The sequence below is a fragment of the Rattus norvegicus genome, chromosome 13 (assembly GCF_036323735.1).
Source record: "Rattus norvegicus strain BN/NHsdMcwi chromosome 13, GRCr8, whole genome shotgun sequence".
NCBI lineage: Eukaryota > Metazoa > Chordata > Mammalia > Rodentia > Muridae > Rattus > Rattus norvegicus.
In genome coordinates, this window is record NC_086031.1 from 49,041,947 (window position 1) to 49,066,042 (window position 24,096).

Genomic DNA, 24,096 nt, shown 5'->3' on the forward strand with positions numbered 1-24,096 from the left:
GAGTGTGGGGGTGCGCGGGCCCCACCTGGAAGGGAGAGGAGGTGAGAAGTGGCAGAAGGGAGGAAAGATGAAAGGGGAGAGGGGATGAGAATCAGAGAGGGTGGGCAGTGAGCTGTGGGGGTGGAGAAAGACCCCTGGGCACAGGCTGGGGAGCACTCGCACTGGCCAACACTCTCAAGCCTGCCTTTCTTCCTCTCCTTCCAAAACATGGAGCAGCCTGGGTGCAGTCAGATACAGAATGCTCGTCCCATCTTACTAGGAAGAGGGACAAAATAAAATGGACACCATTTGACCCAGGCTGGACATAAAGGTTTTCCTTGGAGCTTTCGAGCTTCTCCAAAATGTTGCTGTTGTGTCCAAAGTCCCTAAGACTGAATCCAGATCTCTAGCTTACTCCCTCACCGCCACCCCATCCCTCCCTCTGAACTCCGACACAGGCAGCTATGGCACACTCTAGATCCGGCAGGACATCTGACACAGCTGGAATTGGCTGGAGCAGAATACTCATCATCCCATTCACCCCAGGAGTACCTGCTTGGTTCCATCACACAAAACTCAGAGCCACCACCCAGCTGTGGATGCAAAAGCCAAAACGAAATAGAGAGAAAAAGGTTTCCTGGCTCAGGTATTGAGTGTTCTCCATGTGTCAGGCAGGCCCAGAGCCAGATGCAACCATCCTGGAGGACTTCCTGGAGGAGGTAAGAGCTATCGTAGCAGGAACGAGAGAAGCAAGGCGTGGAGGAGTGGTAAAGAAAAATATCTTAGCTTGAGAAACAATTCAGGCAAAGTCTTGGAAGCTGGGTCTGGGGAAAGGAGATGGCTTCCTTTGCTGGGAGAGGCTGCAGAGAACACCACAATGAAACACAGAGAAGCTCCCTCACCACCCCACCTGCCCTGGCAGTCAGGGCTTTTGTGTGGTCTCTAAGGAAATGCACAGGGTACCTAGCTAGTGCCAGGGGAGCCTTGTGTGCCCACTTCAGCCTGTTCTCTTCCCTGCTCCCAGCCCTTCCCCATCTGTCAAAGGAACTAGTGTGCTTCCCTTTCCCCATCAGCGCCCACCATGCACACAGCACACCACCCTCCCTCCTTCTCATCCCCTCTCCCCTTCCCTCTTTCCTCCCTTCTCCCCCTTCTCACCTCCTCTCCCTTCCAGGTGGGCCCCGCGCACCCCCACACTCCAGATGTTCTGAAGGAGTTTTACTCCTAAGGCCATTCAGGCCCCCAGGTTAGCAGATGTGCGGCTGAGAGGCAGGTTAATGGGGGCCAGGGGAACAGGCTGGGGCTGGGGCTGGGGGCCCAAGACAGCTGCCTTGGCCCAGAAGGCCCGGTTGGTCCCTGAGGAGGCTGAACAGCTTCATTCTTGTCAACTGAAGCTGACAGAACAGGAAGGAAAGGGGACTAGGCTGGGGGTGGGGGGAACATCTTCAGGGAATGGTGCCTCCTGGCTCCCTAGCCTCATGGATCTGGAAGCTTCTCTTTCCTCCCCACCCCCACCCCAGCCCGGATCTCTGGAAATTATGAACACCCCAAGTAGTCAGCTTTCACCGTTTCTCCACAAAACCCTGCCTCTTGGTTGCAGAAAGATGTCTGTTCCTCACAAACACTGAGTGACTGCAGGACATAGACTACCCTCAAGTAGCAGGTGACTCCAAATAATGAGAGCCATAGCACGGCTTTCTCAAAAATTAACGAGTTTATTGTTTTACTTAGGGCGATGTATGTTGCAATGGGCAACGTTTCACAAAACACTATTAGATGGTGGAGGCTCACTACCCCTATCTTCACCTCTCTCCCTCCTCCTCTCTCCCCCTTCCTCCCCTCCCCCTCTCCCCCCCTCTCTCTCTGGCACAGAACCCAGCCCCCACTCCCCCACCCAGCTGCTTTGCCTACATTGGCTGCGACCTGCATCCTGCGCATGTCAAACACATGCATCTCTGCTCCGACTCCTGCCCAGCTCTGTCTGCTATCCCACCTCCCCAGAAACTGGAAGAGAGCAAGCAAACTCTGTGAACCCTCTCTCCCTCCTCCTTCCTCAGAACCACACCTACCACCTGGTCTAAGGAAGAATCCAGAAAGTGAGAAGGAGCAAATAAGTTATGTTAGAAAGTGTGTGGCCTCAGGACCCAGACACACCTGAGTTGGAATTTAAGCCCCAGGACTCCCAAGCCACTGGGCAAATGACTAACAACTCTCCACTTGGCATCAGCTCCCTGCAAAAAAAAAAAACTGACATCAGAGGTGTTTTCAAGATGTCCTGCCTGCCTCTGTTGACTGGGAATTGGGGAACAGGGCACCTCTGGCAGTCACTCAGTCCCTGCTATGTGCCATGCACAGCTTCTGAATTGGAATCTAAGGGTGGAAAAATCCACTGATGCCAAGTGGAGAGAGTTTATGGGCCCAGACTGCCTTTTCCTTGGGGTGAGGGCTGTATGAATGTGTTGGTGAGCAAGGTTGGGGACCAGAGTTGTTAGTCATTTGCCCAGTGGCTTGGGAGTCCTGGGGCTTAAATTCCAACTCAGGTGTGTCTGGGTCCTGAGGCCACACACTTTCTAACATAACTTATTTGCTCCTTCTCACTTTCTGGATTCTTCCTTAGACCAGGTGGTAGGTGTGGTGGGTGGTTCTGAGGAAGGAGGAGGGAGAGAGGGTTCACAGAGTTCGCTCGCTCTCTTCCAGTTTCTGGGGAGGCAGAAGCCGGAGGATAGTGAATTAGGGGTCAGCCTGAGCCTACACAGAGAGACTTTGTCTCCAAAATTGAACAGCAATAGTGGGGGCAAGCTGCCTTCGCCTGGATGGAGCTCGAGGACTGCAGAGAAGAAACACACTGGGGCTGGAAGGGTGCTGAGTCTCAGCCGGGGCTGAGCTCTGCACAGTGGGATGAACCTGGGGATTAGCAAAATCTCCTGCAGCACCACACATCCATGCTGCCTTGAAGCATGAGCAGGTGAGAGAGCGGAGAAGGAAACAGGAGCCAGTGGCCCAGGGAGAGCAACAGACCACAAAGTCCTGAGCCGTGTGTGGGGTGGGGAGCGGGGTTGTGGGAATCTGGGCTGTTTCCTGAAGATCGAGCTGAAGAATCTTAAGCAGAGCGATTTGCTCAGCTCTGTGCTTTAAGCCCCATCTGGCTGCAGTTAAGGGCAGAGGGCAAGTCCAGAATAGAAGCAGGTAGCCAGCTAGAAGGCTGTTGCAGGCAAAGGAGGTGGGGCTTACTCCAGAGCAACTGGGACAGTCCCATCGGAGGCATTGGTGGTGCTAGAGTCAAAGCTGACGCCCAGTTGCCAAATGAATGAATGGTGTGGTTCCCTGGGATGGAGGGGACTAGAACTTAGGAAGGTAACATGTGGGAAGGAGCGGATGCAGCTGGAGGCTGTACAGCAGGGCCCTGAGAGGTGGACCAGTAGATCAGCTGCTGAGTGAGGACTGGATGAGGCACATGCAACCCAGAGTCCCTTCCTTGCCGTCCCATCTCTACTCCCCTCGTCTTACCCTAACAGTAGTGTTTTGGCACTGATAACGGGTGGGGCTGAGGTCATCACTACTGAAAGTTTTCTAGGGCCAGAGGCTACCCTGCGTTTCTCCCTTAACAGCTAATATAAAGGCAAGCCAGCCTGAAAACACCTCTGGAGACAAGGGGATGGTGACAAAAGTTCAGGGCCACAGTACCTGCCCATCTACTCCCCACCCCCACCTCTTCTAAGACTGCTGAGCCCTTAGCCACACATCTTTTGCCCCAGCCACCCACAGTGGCTCATCTTGCAAAGACTATGAATTTTCACTCCTCACCTGCCCCGTCCCAGTCCCTGTCCAAGAGTCTAGAGCTCTTTGATATACCCTCCCCACCCCATGCTGCCCTGTCCCACCTGCTGGAGTTGTTTAAGGGAGAGCTGGGGGAAGGAGCTGGCTCCAGGTCCCAAAACAGGTGTCAGGACTGCTGAGGGGAAGGAAGCCACCTTGGCAAGAGTCCCCGGATAGGGTCACATTCCAGAGCAACTGATCTTACAGCCATCTGGCCTAAGTGGCCACACAGTCTCATAAATATTTCAACCCCTTTCTAAAGGAAAACACGGGTCTGGCCTGGGCTTCTGCACTGATCCCTGGGTGACACTGGGAACGTTCCTCCCTCTGTGTGACTCTGTTTCCTCACCCTTTGGACTGCTGGTCTTCCTGCTTTGATATACTCAGGCCTGTGGTCCCAGTGGGCAGGCTCTATCCATGCAACTCTGGCTGGGCCACACTAAGAACCAGGGTCATTCTCTGCCTTCTCCATTTAACCTGAGTATTCCAAATGGCTCATAAATGGATGGGAAATTACCCAGAGTCTTTCTGTAAAGCCCACACGTCCCTGGCTCTGGACCCATTTCTCTCACCAGAGTGACAGGGGTTGGGAGTGGGGAACCTAGAGGCAGTTGCTAGCTATACAGAGGTGGCTGGGGTGTCACCTGAAGCTTCTCTCACCTCCCCTTTGGGCTCCTCTGAGGCTTCAGTGGGAAAGAATCCCAGAAAAACGTGAGCTCTGAGGCTACGTCAGAAGATACAGACATATTTTGCTGTCCCCGGGCCAGATGAGGAGATTGTGACCCCGAATTACCTTCCCCACCCTCTTTTGGAGTTATTGGTCACTGGAAGTTCTTCACAAGATCTAACCCTTTCTTTCCGTCCTCCCTCAAGGGGTTAACTAGCCCTTCTCTAGGAAGCACCACAACTAAGCCAGTTAAATTCTTGTATCTCTAGCCCATGTGTACAGGTGGCTGCAGAGGAATGAGTGGGGAACTTTGTGCAGAAAGTCTTTGGCATCTAAGAACGGTGGGAAATTGACAGTTGGTGAGGACTGCTGTCCATCTCACTAAGATTGGGAGGGTAAGGTGGCTCCATCAAGCTCAGGGTATGCCCCCACCCCCGCAGATTCTGGAAAAAGACAACATCAAGCTCAGGGTATCCCCCTACCCCAAACCTGAGAAAAAGTGAATCTAAAGTCAAACTCCTAGTCACCTAGAGGGTGAGGTGACTCTGTTCAGGAGTTCTGGGTGATGTTTGAGGCTTTGTGTGTCTCTCCTGCTCTAGGAGGCTGCTGATGCTGCGGGCTCCCGAAGCATATTGAGCATCAAGGATAAGTATGGACAGTGTTCCCAAATGGATACTGCATCCGCCACCAGAGGGGAGTGTCCTAAGACCCAGGTGCTTTGGCCCCAATCCTGGGGACCTCAGTTCAGGAGGTCAGAGAAGGCACCACGGATCTGCACTTGATAAGCTTCTCTGGAGTTTGGAGACACGTAGTCTTTTAGGCTCCTTCATAGCTAAGCTCCTGTGAATCCAGAGTCCTGCTAAGAGTGTTCGTGGGCAAGGCATGGTGGTACAGGCCTATAATCCCAGTATTCAGTAGGCATTGACAAGAGAACCATGAATTTGAGGTCAGTCTGGCTGTAGAGTGAGGCTCTATCTTTAAGAAATAAAAATGTATGAGTTCAGAATTCGGATGAGCTACCTAGGAACTGCTCCCTAGAGCCCCATTTGCTGTCTGTGAAACGGAGGTCACAGCATCTTTCTTGGGATAAATGAGCCTGTGTCTGCTGCCCATTAAGCCTTGCCACGTGCACATGAAGCACCCAGCAAACACTAACTCGCAGTGAGATTCCTGTCCCGTGCTCTGTTTTCCCAGGGCTTCAGCCAGCTCCCTTCCCTACACCTGCTTGGAACCCTATTCTCCTGCCGTGGTGTCTCTGTCTCCACTTGGCTCCAACAGCGTAGTTGAGAGGAAGAAGAAGACCTGAGTATCTACATCCCCACAGAAGTCATGAGCTGCTAAGTGGAAGGACCCTCGTTTATTAACCCAGTGTCTTCTGTACAGTGTATTATGAGCACTCTACAAAGCAGAAAAGGATAGATAAGTGGAGGGAGACCGGAGGGAAAGAATGGGAAAACAGGGAGACAGAGGACCCAGGTGGGGGTGGGGCCCTGGTGGAGTCCCATCTCTGCATACATTCCCAGAATCCAGGCTAAGCCTCTGCTGGCCTTGGCTGCTTAGGAAAGACCCGTTGCCTAGGTGGAGGTAACCTGTGCAGGAAGGGCAGCCCTACCCTTGGACTCTGCTTGAGGGCTCCCTTGAATTTAAACCTGATCTGAGCTCCAGTCCATCCCTGGTTGCTCTGGTCTCTTAGTTGAGATCTCTGAGGGACTTTAGGAGTCGAGAGCTTCAGTCAGAGACTGTCTGACCCAAGAAGCCTCCAGCAGCACACATAGCCCTGAAACACCTGCAGGAGACGATGAGCCCCTGGCTCTGCATTGCAATGCTTCTGGTCATGCAGGAGCCCAATGCTGCTCCTGGGTGGCCCAGCTGGAGCCAAGTCTGTCCCAGACCAGCATTTATGGCTGGAAGAATCACCAACAGGTCCCAGAGCCCATTCCACCATTGACACTCTCTTGGTGTCTCTCAGGAGCCAAATGACTCATGTTGGGACCCTCATGGGCTGCAAGTGCCGCTAGTCTGCCCACCCGCCCACCTCAGAGCAGCCTCTGCATAGACACATGTAGTAATCAACTCCCGGAACCCTGGGAGATCCAAACAAGGTAGCATATAATCATGCTGCCTGAAATAACCGTGTCAGGGAGGCCATTGCCACCCCACATGTCCCTAGGGACCCCTTGCTAGGCCCCCTGACACAGCTGGGCCCCGGGGCCCTCCCTAACTAGCAGCTAAGTTGGGGTACGGACAGAACTCACCAAGTCACCAGCAGGGCTTGAGACCAGCTCTGGAGATGGGGACTTCCCTTTCTCATGGCAGACTACTGGGCAACTTCAGGCTGGGCTCTTAGGTCAGCGTTCTCAGGCCACAGGGCCTTGTTGCTCCCTCTCTTGTCAGCTCTGGGTCTCCCTCTGCCTCCTTCCTGCAGGTGCAGGCTGAGGTTATGAGCCCTCTCCCCTCTCTGTTTACTTCCTTCTGACTCAACCATAACTATTGTGCTGTTCCTAGTTTTTGCGAGTGTGTTGTTGTAGCCCAGTCCAGCCCTCAGCCCCTGATCTTCTGTTTCCACCTCCCAAGTGCTGGGATTATAGATAGAAGCGTAGCAGTTCATCCTCCCCCAACCTCAACTCTTGACCCTCAAGTAGTGCTCTGGGGCCATCTCTTCTCCTCCTCCTTCACAACTTCCCTTGCGAGAGGCTGAAATATGACCCCCAAATGATACATTCACATCCAAAATGTCCAGAACTAGCATGAGAGATCTTGTTTGGCATTTTGCAGATATAATCTAAGGAAGTCTCTTGAGATGAGATATTTAAATTCAATCAGAGGTGACAGGAGACAGAAGAGAAGAGGAGAGGCCAGAAAAAGATGGAAGGCAGACACAGGAGCAACGCAGCCACAAGGGATGCCAGTAGCCACCAGAAGCTAGAAGAGTCAGGCAAAGTGTCTCCCGGGATCTCCAGCCAAGTACAGCCTGCTGGTGCCTGAAGGACTGTGTCTGTGTAAAGTTCTGTTTAAGTCACACCGTTGGGGTGTGTTAAGGGGGCCCAGAAAAGGAAGCTCCCAGTATTTCTAGTCCATGGTCAGTAGGTCAGTAGGTCAGAAGGTCAGAATCACTGGAGGACTTGTTGAAAGACTCAGTCAAGTCTGCCCACACACATGGTCCAGTGGAGATGGGCCAGGACCTAGGAATGTGCATTGACCGATTTGAGACCCAGATTATTGTGCAGTTTAAGCTGCTCTTGGACTGGAGCCCTTCTGTCTCTACCTGTGCAGTGCCAGTACCACAGTGCCCCACGGGGCTGTGAACGCAATAGCAAACAGGTCCCAAGGGATACAATCAGCTATTCTGGACAGAAACTGGAGAACCATTGTTCTGTGAGATCTGCCAGTGACTAAGTTTGTCCATTCTCTGCCCACAGTTCCTTCCCCAAAGACACCTCCTTTGGCCCTATCTTCCTCACGTTACTCTCAGCTCTCAGGAGACCCAGGAGAATGCCTCCCAGAAGGAATGCCCTATCCCTACCCCAGGTCTAACTGGCTCTTCTCAGACCACTCAAAACTCCCCTGGAGCCTCCCGACAACTTATGAATAGAGAGGAAAGTCCTACAGCCTCCTCAGAAGATTCCTGAGGACCCTCCCCGTCCCATGCTATGAGCCAGGGCTGTAAATGGAGCTGTAGATCAACTCCCGGAGTGTCAGTGCACCCTCCAAAAGCATGGTCACTAGACATATCACACCAGTACCATCTCTGGAAAAGTTTCAGGTTCCCACCACGGCTAAGAGTTCTCAGGGACAAAGCTAACGTATTGGCAGACCCTAGCTCTTCAGACTACCAACATCATCCTGTCTCTTCCAATCTAGAACAGCTCCTGGAGCGAGTCCCCTGGAAATAACCTGGTCCTTAGAGCCCCAAAATAGCCAATCCCCAGAGCTGGTCATCTTCTTCCCCTGACACTCAGACTCAGTCTTGGAGACAGCTGGATACAGTCAATATGTGAGTGGCTTCCTCTTGAGGATACCTGAGTTCTGATGGTGGCTCTCCTGAAATAGCATCACCTCTCTGTGCCCTGGGATGCTCATCTGTGGAGTGAGGAGGGAAAGCAACGTGGTACTGGTCCCATCGGAATGCTATGAGGACCGACAGGTGCAGGAGACTATCACAGTGTCATCTGCACACTGCTCTTATTAGCCTGGCCTGGGACATTAGTCAGTATGCAGCTGTCCCTTCAAAGTAGGCCACAGTATGCAGGAGAGGGCACCTATTTCATCTTTCCCAGGAACCCCTCTTATTCCTACGCTCAGGGGACATCTGCCATGGGACTGAATGTTCAAATGCTCCGCCATTTTCTCCTCAACACACGTCTTTCCTCTCCCTGTCCAATCCTGCTGGGTTCCCAAGATGCTAGGTGCAAAGTTCATAGAGAACTTGGTCACAGCACAGACAGTGAACCTGAGGCCCAGCATGAACAAGTCACAGAAGTCATCAGCCATTCCAAAACAGGACCAGACACCCTATCAGGAAGTTATCATCATCAGACCAGAAGATCTCCTGGAAGCCTGGCTGTCTAATCATTTTAATTAACCTTCCCATCTTGGAAATGGAGAACCTAGGCTTAAAGAGGAGAGATTATTGACAACTAGTGATAAGGGCAAGACTTGAACCCAATCTCTGGATCCTAAGGTATTGGAGCTTTGAAAAGGTAGTAAGGGCAGAGGGAGGACCTTGGTACTATGGAGTCTGAACTAAAGCAAAAATCCCACCTCTATTCAATCCTAGCTGTTTGACCTCAAGTGAGCGACTTAACTTCTCTGGGCTTTAGTTGCATCATCTGTAAAATGGTCCTAACTAAAAGCTACCTGGGAGGGTGTTCAAGATTAGCATAATGGCCATCACCAAGTGAACTCCCCTCTCTGGCTTTCCCCCATAGCCTAGTAGCTCCCTTCTGTCCTCAAGAGCACACCCCAGCGTTGCACATACCGAGTGCTGCAGACTCCGCACTCCTCCTCTGAGTAGCAAGTGGCTTCTGTGTGGCTGGATCCCCCGGGTCTCTTCTCCAGGGTCACCCTGTGTGACTGTCCATAGTGCTAACACTCCTCAGAGCTTCTAAGACTGGCTTTTTTCCTGCCTTCTTCCTCTTTTTCTTGCCACTCTGCTGCCCAAGATCCCTAGCCCCAACCCAATCTGGCGCTGCCTTTGGGGGGTCTGGTTTCTGCTTTTCTGTCAGCTCTCCCCAGGTCTCTGCCTTACCCCCACCCTGTTTCTACTTAGCCCAGGCTCCGCTGGCTTCCAGTGGTTTCTCTTGGCCTGGATTCACGACTGGTGTTACATGTCTGCTGTGGCTGCACTCCTCCCAGGCTGGTCAGAGAGGAAGTAAGTGTGTGCAAAGGAGGGTGCTAGGAGGTAAGGTACTGCCAGCCCAGGTGCCAAACCAAACAGCTCACGTGCCACATCCAACACAGTACACGGACCCTGGAATGCAGGCTGGCTGCCCCTGCCCTCTCCAGACCCACACTACACTCTCCATACCTAGTTTCTGTTCCTTGTGTCTGGTTCTAGCTGGTAGAAGGTAGAACCATGCTTGCCCGAGAGCTGAGCTATGCATGACTCCAGGAGAACAGAGACGCGTCAGATGGGGGTGTCGGGTGGCATGAGCCCCTCTGTGCATCTCGCCCGCTCTAAAAGGGACTACCCACGCTATGAGGGAACACGGAACGAGATGTACCCCTGTGCCTCCCTCATGCACCAGCTTCCAACAGAAAGTAGGACGTTGTCATTTGCTCCTGCTCTGGGTCTTGATTGAAGGATGGCCTCCCTCGTGGCCTTTGGAATTCCACAGCTCACATCCACCTACCTACGTCTCAGCAACTCTACCTTGGGTAGCCCCTGCCGGTTTCCGCATCTGTTAGCTGAGCGCACTTGATAAGGAGGGGGATGGGGAAGCCATGTGGTAGACATGACGCATGGAGCTGATACACAGGCCAGTGGACAGCGAGCTCGGCTATGTTTGTCCTCTCCTCTTGGTAAGACAAGATGGTCTTACTGTAGGCACCTGGCATGGTGAGGACTGAATTTGGTGAGGAGCACTTCCCTTCAATGTCTGGAGCGGGGGTCCTTTCTTGAGTCTTCCACTTTCCAAAAGCTCAGGATATAACAGCAGCCATTCAGAGTCCTCACACTGGGTCTTTTCCTCATCACTCTTCCATACCCACGCACACACGCAAGTCACTGTGCACATGCACAATTGCACACACACACTCACCTACACTCCCCAGTGTCTCTTCCCCCTCAGTCGCTCTGCCTTACCTCCCTCTAGACCCCCTGCCACCTCTTCCCTGCTTCTTCACGTGATTTCCCGGCCCTTCAAGACCTAATACAAATCTTGCTGACTCAGTACAGTGTCAGAAATGCTTTGGAATGAACCGGTTAGCTGACAACTGGTTAGATGAACAGCCGTGCGGAGCCTTCTGCTTCTCTAACTGTCTCAAATGGATTCTCCATGTTCTTTTCAGGAAAGCCCTTGGAGGTGGGCAGGGTAAGATCCCCACTTAGAAGACAGAGAAACTGAGGCACAGTCTGAAGCCAACCTTTGCCTGGCATTCTCCAAACTGTAACAGGCAAGCCCCAGCCATCTGCCTTGGTTTCTGCCTTCATCTGCCTAAGCAGAGGGGTGCAATGGGGCTGGCTGGGGTGAATGCTCTACTCCCGCAAGCCAGGGAGCAGCCCCACTCTCAGAAAGCATGAGGGAAACTGCCCATCTAACTAGAGGCGCCAGGCCTGTTCTGAAAGCAGGACATTCAGGGACATCCAGCGAAAGGTGTGACTCGCTTTTTTCTTCTAATTAATGATTGAACTTCCAAATAAGTCCAAGTTTTTCCTATGAGTCTGTTTGATGCTTTGGCTGAAATGCCACCCCTCCCCCACACCTCACGTACCACCTCTTATTTTTGGCTCTCCCAGCTCTTTGCTGGTGTCCTAAGCAAATGTTTAGTCTGCCGGCAAGACAGCACGCACAGGCTTTCCTGGCTTTCATCTCTTGACCTTGGCCTCCCAAGGCATCCTGCCGACCTATCCCACTGGATGGAGGGAGAGGCTACTGGGTCCAGAGGCCTAGACATGTTGGGGTGGAGGGCAGACATGAGAGAGTGAGGGAAGGCAGGTTCTACCGCCCAGGACACTCAAGCAACAGAAGCACTATAGACCCAGGTACCCACGGAGAGGAAAGCCAAAGCAGTGGTGGCTGTGACTAGCCAGAGACCCTCAATTTAAAGGTAGAATCCAGAGAGAAGCCATCTTCCTTCTCTCTCTCTCTCTCTCTCTCTCTCTCTCTCTCTCTCTCTCTCTCTCTCCTGCTCAAGGACAGTCAGGACAGGTTAAGACTGTCTGACTCCCATATCCATGCTCTGGGCAGGGCCACAGCAGAACCTACAGCCGTGGACACCAAACGCCTGGTCCTGTACGCTCACCACTCATGCCTAGGTTCCAGCAGGCTGCTGTGTCATGCCAACCTGAGTCCTATGTTCCAACTTTGATTTTCCCAAAATATGTATCCAAGCCTAGAGATGCAACAGAAACTTCAGTTGGCTTCTATAACAAGTGTGAGGCACCTACCATGTTCCCAGCACCTTGTTGAGCATAGCATGCATTCAGCCCAATAGGTGGACAAGGCCAGTTTCCCTGACCCTAGCACCTATTCCCACTTCTGTGGGCAGGCTTAGTCCTGCTGCCATGATTCCCATGCTGGGTAAAAAGGGAACTGAAGGGTTGCCTAGGGGTGGGCTCTATCATGGATGGCCCAGAGTCTATGATCACAATACCCACCCCCTCCCCCAACTAAGGAGGGAAGGAGGTGTTTGAACCTGGTCCCTGTCCTCCTACTGAGGGCAAAATCCAGCTAAGAGGAGGAGACAGCCTCTTCCTGGTACTTCTTTGGGACACTAGTCTCCACCCCCAACCCAGCTCCTATGGCAAAGTGCCAGTGGCCCCAGGACAGTTGTCCTGGTGGCCCTACCCAGGGAGGTTCCATTCCCACAGTCCTACAAATACACATTAATGACAATGAAACCCTCAAGAAAGCAGAGCCAGGAGCATGGTCTGCACAGTGAGTAGAGTGCAGAGGAAAAGGAAGTGAGGCAGGGCCTGGGTTGTGCCCCAGACCAGGAAGGTAGACCCTCAATGACTCACAGCGACTGCAGGCTGGGCAGCTCCCACAGCGCCTCTGCTGGGATCCCTCGGAGCTGGTTGCTCTGCAGCATCCTGAAGGGGAGAGAGAGGTCCGTAAGACTCGCTGGGTCCTAAGGGCAGTGGGGTAGGGGCTCCTCCTTTGAAACTCTCCCCACATCTGCTTCAGGGCTCAGAGTTTGAGGTGTAGCCTCCTGACCTGTTAGCAGGGAATGGGCATGATTGACATACACAGGGGATTGGACAGCCCAGGATCAGAGATTTGGCGGGGGGGGGGGGGGGGGGAGAAAAGAGCAATGAAGAGAAGGGAGAGCAAGATATGGAGGCACAGACATTTAGTCCAGGATCTGGGAGGCGGAGAGAAGTTCAAGGACAGCCTGGGATATATATTAAGTCCTAGGGTAGCCTGAGCTACAGTAGGAAAGAATCTGGGAGAGGGGAGTGGAAAAGGGGGTAAGGAGGGAGGGAGAGGGAGGGAGGGGAAAGGGAAGGAGGAAGAAACAGAGGGAGAGAGGGGGGAGGAGGGCGGGGGAAGGGAGAGGGAGGGAGAGAGGGAGAGGGGAGGGAGGGAGAAACAGGGAGGGAGAGGGAAGGAGGAAGGGAGGAAGAGGGAGAGGGAGGGAGGGAAGGGGAAGGAAGGGAAGGGGAGGGAGGGAGAGAGAGGGAGGGAGGGAAGGAGGGAGGGAGGGAGGGAGGGAGGGAGGGAAGGAGGGAGGGAAAGATTCCACTGAATCTGAATTTGGGCCAGGAAATGTTTCTTCTGGTTTTACTTCCCAGCCTCAGTTTCCCTGTCTATTCAGCTGAGATGCTAAGGGAGTCTTTGTGAGATGGAAGGCATGGGTAAAGGTAAAACTGAAGGCTGCCCCTTAAATATCAGGGCATCTCAAGAACATGCTTTCTGAGTCCTTGCCTACAGAAGCAGTTTGAAGTGCCCCCGTCATCAGCCTATTGTGATGGCTTAAGCACACACTAAGTAGCTGTTTCTGAGGCTGCCAGCCTAGCACTAGAGCCAGCCACAAAACCCAGGAGGGCACCACAGACAGAAACCACGAAGCTCCTGGGGGGCTAGAAACCCTATATGCAGGAAAGAGGGTCAGGGAGCACACAATGGGAAAGGACAGAAAGGTGGGCATCTCTACAAGGGGTGCTGCTGACTCCAGGGGAGTCCAGGCATAACAGGGGCCTTGAGTAAGCTGGCAGGAAAGCACAGAAACGGGAAGGAGGAAAATTAAATATGTAAATAAAACAATCTGGAGAGATGGGTCAGTGGTTAAGAGCACTGGTTGCCCTTCCGGATGACCTGGGTTCAATTCCCAGTAACCACATGGTAACTAACAGTTGTCTGTAAGTCCAATTCTAGGATACCTGACACCCTCTTCTGGACTCCATGGGCGCTGCACACACGTGGTACACAAACATACTTGTAGACAAAACCCACACGCATAAAATTAAATGAATACATTAAGAAAAAGAAATATAGCAGAGGCCCTTGGACATCAGTTACCACCAGAATATACACACTCGTGTGTGTGTGTGTGTGTGTGTGTGTGTGTGCGCGTGCGTGTGCGCATGCTTATGGAGGTGGAGGCTAGAGGACATCAGCTTCCTAAGGAGTTGCCCACCTTGTTTTCTGAGACAGAGCTTACTGTAGACTAGGCTGGTCAGCTAGAAAGCCCCAGGGAGTCACGTGTTTCTGTCGTTTCTGTCTCCCAGAGCCGGGGTTACAAGCTCAAGGGTTTACCATGGCTGGGGCTTTCTTCCCAATGTGAGTTCTAGTGATTTAACAAAGTCCTTGCCCTTTACCAACTGAGCCATCTTTCCTGCCTCGTGGGCATTCTTTATCTCCGGGCTCTAGATCCAGACATGAGAGAAGGAGGGTACAAGACAAATTCAGGAAGTAGGTAGGGAACAGGAGGAAGGATACAACTGACTACCGACACAGGCAGAGGAACCGAGCCCTCCCTCCCTCCCTCCTTCCTTCCCTCCCTCCCTCCTCCCTCCCAGGCTGCTCTAAGCATGTTGTCACAGCAAGGGCCATGAACATTGATAGGTCTGCCTCAACAGCTAGCCAGGCTCCCAGGATGCAATGGGGAGTGAGCGCCCAGTGAGCACCTGCTGTATACTTAGTATGTCGTCCACATTGAGGGCTTCAGACTTTGTTTTTAAACTTGTGACCCCTCCCCTCCAACTTACTGAAAAGTACGGTGTCCCATGTCTGAAGCTGTGAGCCTGGATCCCAACCCTAAGCTCCGCCCTTCTTCAGCTGTGTGACTATGGATGTGTGACGGACGTCTCTGTTTGTTGGTTGCATGGACCATATAAAATGGTCCCCACAGGACACTTACTTTACAGAGGCAGAACTCATAGCACCCTAGCTGATCTCATCAACTATCGCTATTACTGACTGGTCTCGGGTCTGTGGCTTACTGGTTGATTTGAGGAGGTCACTTCCCCTCTCCGAGCCTCAGTTCCTTTCTTGGTCAAGAGAAAAGACCTAGAGATGACACGTCTTCTCAGAAGCGCTGGTGATATGGCTCCTTGGCAGAGAGGACTTGTCTAGCATGCCCAAGGCCCTGGGCTCAGTTATCCAAATGACAGTAGTGGTGGTGGGATGGTGATGACGATGATGTTGACAAAGACATCACATGTTGACTGACATGTGATGACAGTGAGATGTAGCTCAGGCATTGAGGCTTTGCCTAGCGTGTGTGAGAGACACAATCTCACAACCACTCAGAAGAGATAACAAGACAGCCAGAGAAAGCATCTGACTCGGCTGCCCTTCTGGAACTGGGTCAACGCCAGGCCTGAAGATGACCCTACAGCAGAGTTCCGGAGCTCCCTGGGGACCTGAAAACCCTGGGCATGAGGTGAGGGAGCTAACAGAACTTATGACTGACTGCTGTGGGTGCTTCTATCCCTCCCACCTCCTGACTTCTAAGCTGTGAGCACCTCTTTACTCTGATCTCTACCAACTACCTTGCTTCTCGTGATCCCCACACAAAGATCACAGCGTGCTCAGATAGAGGATACATGAGGGACTATGGTTGGGTAAGCAGTGGTCACTGCATAGACCCCCTCCAAGGTCCCCAAAGCTGCAGCTTGTAAGGTAAGCTGCAGCTTGCACAGGTAAGGGGCACCTTCAACGAGACCCTTAACATATCGGCACCGACATCATCCCTGACTCCCACCTTTCTTTCTGCTGAGTCCCAGACAATGAGATCTAGAAAGATCTTTCTTTTATTCATGTGCGTGCATGTGTGTATTCATATGGAAATCAGAGGATAATCTCCAAGAGTTCACCATGTGGTTCCTGGAGGTGGCAGGTGCCTTTATTCACTGGGCCATCTCACTGCCTCCAAAGCACAGGCTCTATATGTAGCACTTCTGCATGGCACTTAACCCTCCTTCCTTCCAGTGTCAGGGAACCCAGCTTCTCCTCCACAGCCACGCTGGTACAGTCTGGCTTGCTTTCGTGCATCAATACCCAGCAAGTTGGAGGATAGAGCGCTCACTGGGGTTGGGCCCGACCTGCTTCCTACCCCGCTCTACTGTTGGGTTGGAAGGGGTGGAAAGACTGTCAGAAGGGAGCAACCCTTTATTCTCCAGGTGAGGCAATGGAGGCGATTTTCCCGGAGTTAGGAATTGCATTAACAGCAACATTAAGAGCGGGCTCTAAGGTCCACTCCAGGCCAGTGCTTTCTTGCTTCTTTCTAACCACAGAAATCTAACCTGGTGGGGCAAAGTGGATTTAGCCCTTTGCTCTCCTTCCTAGATGCACATTAGAAGCTACTGGAAAATGCTCAGGCCACAGGACAGCCCACTTAAGCCTCCGGGGCTATGTTTGGTGTAAAACATGGTACTTTATTAATTTTCAAGCTCAAGGTTGAGTCCAGTGTGCAAACAGGCGTCTGGTGGAAGTCTGGTCCTCAGCAGCCCCCTCCCAACTTATTTACAGAGAACAAACTCAGAATATTTCTCTTGCCAGGGAGGCATCTGGGGGCAGAAACCATGAATTTCAGAGACGGGGAGGGGGCAGGCAGGTAACAGAGCATCACCCCCACCCCAGTGTTTTCCAGCAGGCTATTTCTGTGTAATCTGGTGCCTTGGGGATCCTTGGGTGGATGAGTGAGGCAGGGTCTGAAGCTCACCCACCCTTCATCGGTTTGATGTAGTCACATTTTTGTTTTGTTTTCGTTGTGCTGGGGGTCAAACCCAGGGCCTGTGCATGCTAGGCATAGGCTCTGCCACCCAGTTTTATTCAGCATCCATGAGTGTTTTGCATATATATGTACGTGTGTGCACTATGTACGTGCTTGGTCCCCGAGGAGACGCGGGGAGGATGTCGGAGCTGTTAAAGCTGGAGTTAAGGATGGTGGGGAACCATCATGTGACTGCTGGAAACTGAGCCTGGGTCCTCTACAGGAGCAGCATCTGCTCCTAACCTCTGACCCATTTCTCCAGCTCCAGGCCTTGGCTTTTGGAGAAACAGTTTATAGCTCAGCCTGGCTTTGAACTTAGTGCTCCTTTACCTGCACCATTGCCACTGGTTTGTGGTTTGGGTTTTAATTCTGCAACTAAAACTATTGAGGAATCCATTCTAACAGCCTCATTTTAAAAGATGGTTAAGTCTTAGAGAGCAGAAATCTAGCCATTTTCCCTGCCGCCCTTCCCATGTCCCCTTTCCTGGTGAGACCTGGAGCCTGGCTCTGCCTCTCTCTACTGCCAAAGAGCCCCAGTTCCTGACATCCAGTCTCTTGGGAGAATGGAACTTGGTCTCTTGCTGAAGAGCGGCTTAGATCTCCCCGGGATCCTCACAGCATCTGAAGAGCCAGGCTGAAGATCTCAGTGCTCTCAAACAACATGCGTCCTTCCCAAGTTGGCTTGAATCAGTTCATCAGTCCCAACAGAGAGGGAGCGGCCATGTCAACCCGAGATAGCGCCATACAATGTGGAGAGGGCTACCACTGATGTCGCACTAGATTTCCTTGAAATGGACCCAAGATTGAACTCCCTCGTGCTCCTTTCTGCCTCCAGCTAGGCTTTGGACTGGATGGTCCAAGATCAGGAACAGTGAGCAGTTTCTAGAATGTTAGTCTTTACTAAGAAGGCACTCACTGTCTAGGAATCCTGAGTCACAATCTCACTCAGCTCTGGGCTCTATCCAGGAGCAGGGCCCCTGGGGAAACTTCCTACCCAGGTTTCTAAAGGCAGAGAGGGGAGGCAAGCCCCTGAACCTCCACCCTTGTCACTCAAACCCAGGTCTGGTGAGAGGCAGCTGAAACTCACTTAGCAGGGTTGTTCTAGATAGATCTACAATGACCTGAACCAGGGTGGCCCGAAGCCCTGGATGGTCTGCAGAGGATGGGAAGGGCCAAGGCTAGACCATGTACATTTTCTAAGGTGACAGCTTTGCAGGAAGGTAAATGGGGGAACACAACACACACACACACACACACACACACACACACACACACACACACACACACAATTATCTCCTTGGACTGACACCAGGATCCAGGAACTGTGCCTACAGCTTCTCTGTGCCCAGCAGAGGCACAGCAGACAGGACAGCCGGAGACCAGGCTGTGCCCCATGTGCCTGGAGCATCAGGAGTGTGGTTTTCCTTACAGCAGCTCTGTGAATTTAGCATCTGGGCCCTTATGGCCTCATGGGACAGAACTGGTATGAGGCTAGACCTTCCTGCTTGGGCTTGACCTTCCTGCTTGGGCCGACTCTCTTGATCAAACCTGCTCTAAGCTCGAGGACTCGGAGAACCCTCAGAGAGGAGGGCCACAGGCAGTGAGGGGAGGTCACCAGGGAGGGACTCTGATACAGTCCCTTAGGAGGGGAGTAGAGGATCCCTTACATTCCCCTGTTGCCCATTTCCTCTAGGCCTAGCTGGGCCTCAGGGGAAAAAGAGCCACAGCCTCGGGAAGAGTCTAAACAGAGAAAGCAAGGGTCTCCTTGTCCAGAGAGAAGCTCTTAGGCCAAGGATTGGGGTGGGCTCTACTGTTCTAGTTTTCTTACAGGTCTGAGGGACAAGAACCTGCAACCAGCCAAAGTGACATTGGATGTTGGGAAGGACTCAGTACCCAGGACATATATGGACTCTCCTGCTCTGAAGCTCTGGGGGAGATGGGTGGGGGTCCCCAGCCTGCCTACTGTCCCTGAACTAGGGACGTTTGCAGACAGAGGACACAAGGCTTTAATGATTGGTGGCCTTCAAAGATGGAGCAAAATGGGGGTCACTGGCAGAGTGGGGCAAGCATCCTGGCTGTCCTGGCTCCCACACATAGCTTTCGGCCAACCTGCTCACGGGGCCCAGGAGCCGCTGGTTTGAAGGGGGCGGGCCGGCTGCAGTTTCTTCCAGTCTTTGATTTATTGCCTAACGCAGTCAGAGAAGAAAGAAGAGACTCATCTCTAAGCCAGAGCCTTAGGAATGGGATGTGAGCCTCGCATCTTCTGAAGGCCCAGCAAACAGAGCCCTGCTTTCTAATCCCACTGCAGGTCTAAACCTGCTGCTGGGCACAGATATGCCACCAAGCAGTCTGCCTGCACTATGCAGTGGGTTCAAGGTGCCTCCTCCCCCACTCCTCCCATCTCCTGCACCCTGGACAGCTACAGGGTAAATACGCAGAGGCCTCAGAGCCCTCGAAGGCAGAGATTTAGAGGCAGATGAAGCGAGGAGCTGGAGACCAGAGACGCAAAGCGCTCAGATACCAACAATCATCTGGAAGTTGGAAGCTCCAGAGGAAAGGCCACTGTCACAAGCCACTTTGAGAAAACAGGAGAGGGATCTGCCTTTGGGAGGGTGATACCATTCCAAACCCAGGCACAGAACTCGGGCTCGGGCCTTCTCCCCTCGTTCAGATGCTTTTGTGCAGCCAACAACATGTACAACTGTACCGAGAAGAGCTGCGAGGAGAGTCAGGACCAAACAGCAGACCTGGAGAGTGCTTGCCGCTTTCGGGAAGCCCCAAGGGCTCATTCTGTTGCCTTAGGAGCAGCCCCTCAAATGGTCATTTTCTTCACCCTGGTCCCTGGGAGGGTCTGCCCTCTCTGATCTCCATCTTCCTTCAGACTCTGTGTCCACTTCTTCCTGTCTCCTCCCACCTTTACCCCTTTTGGAATGACAGACTTAGCGAGGACAAGATGCATCATGGGTTGGGGTAGGAGTGGACAGCGCCCCCTTTCCCTTCTCTACAATGGGCTCACTAGCAAGGCTAAGCGAAAGAACACCAGATCCTCTCCCAACCTCACACTCCTTTTGATCCTGAGAAAGTATGGAGGGGCCAGAAGAGGCATCCCAATTCCTTCACAGTGTTTGTGGTAGTGAAGAGCTGGAGGCACAGGGGCCAAGGAGAAACATGGGAGAGGAAAAGGCATATCTGGAGCTGGGCACGTACATACCTATAACCCCAGCACTTCAGAGTCTGAGCTATCCTTAGCTAAGAAAACCTCGTTTAGAAAAAAAATGGAAGAAAGAAAAGAAGAAAAAAGCTGAATGGGGTAGCCCATGCTTACAAGGGCAGGAGGCAAAGGGAATCAATACAAATTTGAGGGTATCCTGGTCTACTTACTGAGATGTTGAGATGCGGGTCAGCCAGGTTTGCATAGAAAGATACTTTCTCAAAAAGACAAAGACCAAAATACAAATCGAAACAAATCAAGGGACGGGGAGTAAGTCTGAGCAAAGTTTAATGACACATATGGATAAAATGCCATAGTGAATACTACTTTCCCATCTGCTAGTGTCTTGAGATTATCTCCTTAGTAAGGGCATTAAAATGATTCTAGCACAGAGAAAAGTAAAACAAAAAACCTTTATCTTATATGTTAACAAAAAAAATATTTAAAGTACTGGGTTTTACAAAGTTTTCAAACTACATAGCCAAGAATGATGTTGAAGTTGATTTGTGTGTGTACATGGGCCTGTGCAGGTACATGTGTGTGATTTCATGTGCACATAAACTACAAAGTCAGTCTCGATGTCATTCTTCAGGAAGAGGCAACCACCTTCCCTCCTGCTTTGTTTGTTTCTTGGTTCGGTTTGGTTTGGTTTTGGAGACAGTTTCTCTGTGTAGCCCTGGAACTCCATTTGTAGATCAGACTAGCCTCAAACTCACAGAGATCTGCCTGCCTCTGCCTCTGAAGGGCTGGGATTAAAGGAATGAACCATCATCGGGTACCTTACCTTCTTTCTTTGTTTCTCTGTGTCTTTGTTTCTTCCTTTCTTTCATGATTTGTTTTTGTTTGTTTTGATGGGTTGTTTGGTTTGATTTATTTTGTTTGTTTTGTTTTATTTTGGGAGGTTGTTTGTTTTTTGAGACCAGGTCTCTCACTGGGACCAGGTTCGCCCCTTCAACTAGGCTGGCCAGCAACTGAGCCCAGGGGTTCACCTTTCTCAACCTTCTAAGTGCTAGGCTTATGAGCACAGCCATCACACTTGGCTTTGTGACGGGGCTGAAGACTCAACTCAGGTCCTCATGCTCACATGACAAGCGCTTTATGGACGAAGCAATCTGATCCTCTGACCTTCTCTAAGATGTTCTGGGATTACAGGCATGCACCATCGTGCTCCATTTCTTTGTTCTGGGGACCTAACCCAGAGCCTCCTATATGTTAAGCAAACACTCTACCCACTGAACTACATCCACAACCCTCTAAACTTGAAACAAAGGAACAACGATGTGGTCAGTGAGTAAAGGCACTTGACGCCAGGCCTGATGGACCCACGTGATAGAAGGAGAGAACCAACTCCTGAAAGCTGTCCTCTGGCCTCCACACTCACGCAACACACACACACACACACACACACACACACACACACACACACACACACACACACACACACTAAAGGTAAAGAATAGAAATAGACTCCAGCGGAGCCCTGCAACGATCATCACTGGTAAACAGAGTGGCCTCGCCCTGAAGAGCTGCCAGGCACTTTGGGTTCCTCTTAATCTTTGTTTACACATCAGATAAGGGAAAGAAACAACATCGAAATAATGAGAGAAATGAGGGATGGCGATACAGAAACCAGGACCAGCGCCAGACTCTGAGTGACAAAACCCCCAGACCGCCATTTTCAGCGCCACATCTTCATGAGAAAGGGCTAGCCTCTACTTACAGAATTTTGAGGCTGTGGAGGCCAGAGAATGCCTGTCTTGGGATGTGTGAGAGGTGGTTCCCCGAGAGCCGCCTGCGAATCAAAGACAGAGGTCAGAGGTGTTTGAGGGGAGTGAGGTACTGCCTGGGGGCACGGGAGGGAGGGTGGTGGCAGCTGGCATTTCCTGGGCTCTGTGGTTCACTGTTCACCTCACAGTCATCAGCTCCACTTTCACCGTTAATCCTGGGAGGGGCAGGATATCCCGTATTTAAAATGCTCTGAGCCAGGGGTATTTGGCCTTCAGACTCTTCAGATCCCCAAATATTTGCATCTAGATAATGAGCTATCTTGGGGATGGGTCCAAGTTTAAACATAAATTCACTGGATTTTATTTGATTTCACGTTTACTTATTTGGGGTGTGTGTGTGTGTGTGTGTGTGTGTGTGTGTGTGTGTGAGAGAGAGAGAGAGAGAGAGAGAGAGAGAGAGAGAGAGAGAGAGAGAATGTGTCATGGCCTACATGGGCAAGTCAAATGACAACCTAAGGTTCTCTCCGTTGAAGTTAGATTGTCTGACTTTGTGGTTAAGTGCCTTTCCCCATGAGCATCTCACCAACTAGGCCAAAATGTGAGTGCTTTATAAACATGGAGCCTGCTGTATGTTTGTATGTATGTATGTATGTATGTATGTATGTATGTATGTATGTATGTGATTTTATTCGATAATTTCTTGTTTGGCCGGTGGGGTGTTGAAGATGGGAGCTAGTGCCTCAAACAGTCTGGGAGTCAATACCCCAACACTGAGCTACAGTCCTTGACTTCTACAATATTTCAATGTTCCCGTGCTTGTCAGATGAACCCAGGTGCAGAACCACCCACTGTGGTAGCCTACCAGCGCACAAAATGGCGTAGGTAAGGAAGTATGACATACCTGTAATCCAAGTACTTGGAAGCCTGAGGCAGGAAAAGTATGAATTGAAAGCCAGCCTTGGCTACATAGAGGATTCTAGTCTAGCCTGGGCTACATACTAAGACCCTGTCTCAAAAAATTTTCAGATTCAGATTTTTAGATTGCGAATGCTCAACCTGTATTACCCCCAGAATTCCAGATAAGGAAAACTGAGGCTTGGTCTGTGTGTGCGTGTTGTTTGTTGTTGATGTTCTTTGGGGTTTTGTCATTGTTGGTCTTAGACAGGGCCTCTCTAGGCAGTCCAGGATGACCTACTGTTCACAACCTTCCTACCTCAGCCTCCCCCGTGCAAGTACTAGAGGCGTGTTCCACCACAACCAGCTTCGATGAGGAGGATTCAGCCCAGTGACAGAGCCAATGTGCCTGTTAATCTCTACCCAGGGGAGACGCTGCCTCCTGTCTCTTTATTTGACATTTGTTGTTTTACAAGAAGATAGTTGGGTCGCCACCCTCGGGTTCTGTGATAGATTGCTCCTTTAGGTGGAGCCTTTAAAACAGGTCCAGCACTTCTTGGGGAGTGGGAGACACGGAAAGCTGGGCTTATTAAACTCCTTAGCTCTCTTATACCAGCCACGCCACGCCCACTTCGGCCACGCCCACCTCAGAATGGCCTCTGCTGCATTTAAATCCCGCTCCTCCGCCTACCACCAGCCCCGCCCACATGGAGCTTTCATTCCTGCTGGCAGGGAGCCTTTATATTAGGGATGAAAGCTCAAAGGTGATTTCTAGGGAAAGGTGGGCTCGTGAGTGAAAGCGAAGCCATGGAAAGATGAGTCAGCACTTGGGAACACTGCCTTGTCTTCCAGAGACTCGTGGGTTCAATTCCCAGCACCCACTTGGCTGCTCTCACAACCATCTGTAACTTCAGTTTCAAGGGCTTTGATGCCCTCTTCTGGCTCTTTGGGCAACAGGCATGCATGTTGTGCACAGACATACATGAACCCAAACACATAAAATTTAGGGAAAAAAATTTTTTTAGAAGGAAAGCTATGCTGAGTATGGTGACTCGTGCCTGAAATTCCAGCCCTTGGGAGGCTGACGTAAGATAATCACAAAGTTCAAGACTAGTCTGAGCTACAATCGTGAACTTCAGGCCACTCTGAATCATGTAGTGAGACGCTGTCTTAATAAATAAATGAACAAATAAAATAACAGGGTAGGGGAAAGAGCTGCAGAGAGCTTTGGCTCACACCTCCAATGCCTCGTGGCTTAACACTGGCACTCTGGGATTTGCTCATGTATCAGGTCTCAACTAAACACCTGTTTCCTGAGCCCTCTTTTCTCCCTTCTCCCTAGAGTTCCAGCCTGCTCTGGAGAGCCTAGGACCCTGCAGTTGCTGACCAGAGCATTCTACCCACCCACCTTCCACCCACCC

The 24,096-nt window shown here is 51.6% G+C and overlaps 1 protein-coding gene across 2 annotated transcripts in view; it reads right to left on the reverse strand.

Annotated features, from left to right (window-relative positions):
- Lgr6 (leucine-rich repeat-containing G protein-coupled receptor 6) overlaps positions 1–24,096 on the reverse strand; it is a 119,678-nt gene that overhangs the window by 65,754 nt on the left and 29,828 nt on the right. For both annotated transcript variants that reach the window (NM_001427357.1, XM_039091316.2), the window contains 2 exon segments: positions 12,645–12,716; positions 21,775–21,846. In NM_001427357.1, coding sequence (NP_001414286.1) covers positions 12,645–12,716; positions 21,775–21,846 — 144 coding nt within the window.